The sequence below is a fragment of the Chinchilla lanigera genome, unplaced genomic scaffold (assembly GCF_000276665.1).
Source record: "Chinchilla lanigera isolate Chin_1 unplaced genomic scaffold, ChiLan1.0 scaffold00063, whole genome shotgun sequence".
Classification (NCBI taxonomy): Eukaryota; Metazoa; Chordata; class Mammalia; order Rodentia; family Chinchillidae; genus Chinchilla; species Chinchilla lanigera.
Genome location: NW_004955464.1, coordinates 6,646,239 through 6,651,238, shown reverse-complemented (window position 1 = coordinate 6,651,238; position 5,000 = coordinate 6,646,239). Strand labels below are relative to the sequence as shown.

The following is a 5,000-nucleotide window of genomic DNA, read 5'->3' as shown; positions in this document are numbered from 1 at the left end:
ATCAGCAAGTCCTATACAATTATCATTTTTGCCAATACTGTATAAGAAATTAGAATTTCCTTAAACGTCAGAAATAAGTGAAATTATTTAATTTTCTGGAACAATCATATAATACTAGGCAGAATGTCCCAAACTGTGTTTCACAGAATACTATGAGATGTTCCATGAGATGTTAATGCCCTCACAAAACAAGAGCTGAAAACTTGTCCACATAAATGCTTGTACATGAATGTTTACAGAAGCAGAAAGATCAGTGGTTGCCAGTGGGTAGAAGGAGAGGGCAAAGAATAGTGAATGCTAATGGGTATAGAGTTTCACTGGGGGAAGTGGTGATGAACATATTCAGGAATTAGGCCACATGACTCTGTGAATATATTAAAAATAAGTGAACTATAAACTTTTAAAGGGTGAATTTTATAGCATCCGAGTATCTCAAAACTTATACAAAATAGTAAAGATTAAAAATGTGGCAGAGTGATAAGGACTATGAGAAAAATTAAAAGGAACAGAGTCAGAATAGAGGTAAGGGTTATTAATGAGTAAATGCCTCATTAAGAAGCAAAAAAGGTCAAGAGAGCTAATCAAATGGACATCCAGCAAATGAAAGTTCAAGGAACAAGAAAATATAAATGCAAAGGCCCTTAAGTGGACATTTGGCTTCACATTTGAAGAAATACAAGAAAACATGCATCTAAAACAGAAAGGCAAAGAAGTACATGAATGAGAGTAGAGAAGTAGAGAAGGTCATAGATCACACTACTTACTACAGGAAAACCAGCTTTTATTCTGATCTATAGAAAGCCCCTGAGAATTTCTGAGTAACAGTAACATGATCTGACTTTTTTTAATAGGATCTTTCTGGCTATGCTAAAACACAGTGAACACAGATGAATATAGTGAAGGGTGATATGAGTGAAAATAAGGAGATGAAGGCTGGGGGTGGTGGCGCACGCCTGTAATCCCAGCACTCTTGGGAGGCTGAGGCAGGAGGATCTTTGAGAGTTTAGGCCAGCCTGGGCTACAAAGTGGGCACAAGTTCAGCCTGAACTGCATAGTGAGACCCTGTTTCAAAAAGACAAAAAACAAAACAAAACAAAAATAAGGAGATGAGTTAGGGTCTGTTCAAAAGCACAATCCTGACAGCACCATGTGAATCAGTTAAGAGCCATTAGAAATCCAGCTTCTCAGTCTCTACACTAGAACTTGAGTCAAAAATCTCTGCAAATAGATCCCAAGAACCTCCATTTTAATATGATCCCTCTTATTCACCTATGTTAAATATCTGCTCTAATGTCACCTTCTCAGTGACAATTTAAATTTGAAACACGCTGATATGCAACAGCAGCATCACACCCTATTACCTTTCATGATTGACTTTTTTCATAGAATTTATGACCCCTTATTTTTCTTATGTAGTGGATCTACTGTCTGCTTATTCCTACTAGAATGAGGGGGTGGCGGTTAGAGGGTTGAGACAGGGTCTCACTATATGTAGTTTAGGCTGGCCTCTAACTCACTATGTAGGCCAGGCTGGCCTTAAACTCTGAAGCAATTCTCCTGCCTCAGCCTCCTGAGTGCTAGGATTACAGCCACATGCCACCACACCAAGCTATTCCCACTAGGCTATTAATTACATAAAGGTGGCATTCTGTGTTTCTTTCACTGATATAATTCTAGAGACTATATTATCATCTAGCACACAGAAGACACATACACACAAAAAAAGTATTGAATGAATTAATGAATGAATGGTAAAAGAAAAATGGAAGCGCTAAATGGGAAGTAAAGTTGGACCTAATTCAGAACACTGTGGTTAATCAAATTTCTATCACCATTTAGTCCAATAGACAATGATTTAGATGCATTTTATTCCATTTATTTTGTCAAGAAACAATCTAATAAGTCATTAATTTAAATATTAATTTGAATTTTTATGAGGAGTTAAACTATTACTATATCACTATAATTTCAAGACAAATATACATATTAAAAATAATTCTTTAAAACATGAGATAAGCTTATTCATGGTGAAAAACACTATACATCATTCTTGGGGCTGGGGATTTAGCTCAGCAGCACAGCGCCTGCCTGGCAAGTGCAAGGTCATGAGTTTAATTCCCGGTACCGGGAAAAAAAAAAAGAAAAAACTATACATCATCCTTATTAATTTGTTAAACCATCATACATGTATCATCACAAATAGAAAGAACCCACTTCTGAACTCTTTACCAGTGTATCTCAAAATGTGGTAAATATGAGTAAGAGATACATTCTTTTTACTTCTACATCAATGGCAGGCTATGGAAACAACACAGAAAAGATTATCCCAAAAACTGATTAATTTAAACAAAATCAAGAACTCAATTCCTCAAAAGAGATGGACAATATTCCTAAACAATTAATTAAATAAAGGTCAGGATACTGGAAAAAATAAACTTTATAAGTAACTGATAGAGAACTATAAATAGTTTTAGAGAACTATTTATTATTATAAGTAGTTCTCAAATTATAACCATGTCCTAATCAATTTTTGCTTCCAGTTTTGTTTCTGTCAAAGAATTTGCTGCACTGTAACCAAAAGGATTTTAAAAAACAGAAAAATCTGATCATTCTACCTTGCTTAAAACTCTTCAATGGCTTCCCAAAACACTTATGATAAAGTTCTGTCACAGCTCACAAGACTCTTCATTGTCCAAAAGATGCACTGTCAGCTGCATCTTTGGCCATTCTCCCTATCCCTCATCTTTACTCTAGTCAGTAACACTGAGTTTCATTCATACTCACAGCTTCCCACTTATAGTATATATTTTCTGAAGTCTAAATCTTATAATTAAATCATGTTTTCTCAATTTTTTAAGTTTTTGCCACTGAAAAGTACTTATCTGTATATACCTCAGCACAGTGGAATCTTCCAAGAGAACTAGGATATCAAGTTTTCCATCATAAACACATAACTGGCACATAATAGGAATGTAATACATGCACATTTGGTGAATGAGTAAGCAATATATTACTAAGATCAATTAAAGCGTATGTAGGGATGGAAATGTCTTTCAGGAGTAAAGCACTTACTCTAGCACTGCAAACAGGTAAATAAATAAAAGCGTGTGTATTTGGACATTTCCAAACAATTAAAGGAGTCATTACATTTACAGGCATACAGCCTTTTGAACTACCATAATAAGTGGAAAAGGGTTTTGTTTTGTTTTGTTTTAGCTTTAAGGGTCATAATCTAAGGGCCATATTGGTAACGTACTTTTTGGAATTAAAGCAGCTAAACCAGGAATAATCTTTTAAAAAAGTAACACACATATAACCTCCCAAAATATATGACTCAAAAAATACTCTAACTTGTACTTACTCGAATCATCCAATATGTCTTCAATTCCTGAAGCACTATCATCAGAATCACCATTATTATCTGTTCGAGTCTGTTGCTTCTGAGATTGTGGTAAGTTCTCCAGAGTAGACTTTTCTCTCTGTATAGCTTGAATATTCACTTTGTTCACATTAGTAAAAGAGCTTGGAATTTTTTTTCCAGTTTGTTGCAATTCCATTTGTCTCTTGAACACCTTTTCTGGATCTGCTGAACTCACACTGGCCACCTTTTCTGATTTCATCTGAGAACTAGATGTTTTTTCTGCTTTTCTCTGTGAAGTAAGTGCTTTTGTTGCTGCTGCTGATGAGGCAATTGAACAGGGTACTTTTTCTGCCTTTACTGGTAAATTAGGTGACTTTGGTGCTTTTTCTGCTTTTGCCTGTAAATTGGGTACTTTTTCTAATTTTGTCTGTGAAGTAGTAGATATCTTTTCAGCCTTTATGGGTGAATTTGGTAATTTTTTTGCTTTGCAATAACTCTGATCTCGAAGAACTAACCCCAAATCTTTAGGACCTGGAACACTGGCAGCATTTACTTTCCATGATTTAACTTCCGTTTTTTCTACACAAATATCATTTTGTTTGGTTTTTTTACTACTATTTCTATTTGGAGAGCTGCTCCCAATTTCTTTTATGGATTTATCATTTCTAGTTTTCAAGGTTTGATTAGTTATGACTTTAACTGGTTTGCTTTCTTCACAAATAACATTCTTTGGTTCATGATTTTCACTTTTAGAGGTCTTAGGTGTTTCCATTATTTGAAAACTTGCTTCTTTCCAATTGTAATAGTGTAAAATGGCAGAGTTCCAGTAGTTTGAAGTGCTCCAAATCCAGTTTAGGCAAGCAAACTATGGGATTAAAAAAAAATATGTTATTTAAAATGCAAAACTTTTCTACACCAAAAGAAACCACCAATAGAGTAAAGAACTAACCCACAGAATGGGAAAACATTTTTACCAGCTACTTCTCAGACAAATGACAAATATCTAGGACACATAAAGAACTAAAAAACAAAACTAGATGCCCCAAGTTTAAAGACCCAATCATGACCACCCTCACCGAGCACACTGCAGAGCAGCAGGGTCTTGGTCTTCCCAGTATTCTGTTTCAGAACCTTGAAGGTGATTTTTACTCGTAAGTGAATTGTTTTTCTAATTTTCAGTTTTCATGAAATGTTGCTATACTTTTATTCAGAAAAACTGAATTGCCTAAGGTGAACTGACAAGTTATTTTAATTACATAACCAAGACCCTGCATCAACAGAATGAGCTAAACCTAAAAATGTTGAAATGAAGACAACTGGAAAGTCAACAAAAAATTTTAAAAATAATAAATAAAAATGGGCACCTGAGCTGAGTATTTCTTAGATGAATAAGTACAAACAAATAAATACGTGAAAAAAGTTCAACATCCCTAATCATGTGAGAAATGAAAATTAAAACAACACTGGAAGAAAAAAAAAAAACCAGAGGTTCTACCTCACTCCAGAAAGAATGCTGCTGAGGCTGTGAGAAGGAAGGAACCCTTCTCCACTGTCAATGGGAGTGTAAACTGGTACAATCACTGTGGAAATCAGTATGGAGACTACCCAAAAACACTAAAACTAGAGAGGGGTGGGTGGG

The 5,000-nt window shown here is 35.0% G+C and overlaps 1 protein-coding gene across 6 annotated transcripts in view; it reads right to left on the bottom strand.

The window, feature by feature from the left end:
* Positions 1–5,000, bottom strand: part of Zcchc11 (zinc finger, CCHC domain containing 11) — a gene marked incomplete at its 5' end in the record, with an annotated part of 124,257 nt that overhangs the window by 83,368 nt on the left and 35,889 nt on the right. For all 6 annotated transcript variants that reach the window (XM_005398575.2, XM_005398576.2, XM_005398577.2 and 3 more), the window contains 1 exon segment: positions 3,362–4,226. In XM_005398575.2, coding sequence (XP_005398632.1) covers positions 3,362–4,226 — 865 coding nt within the window.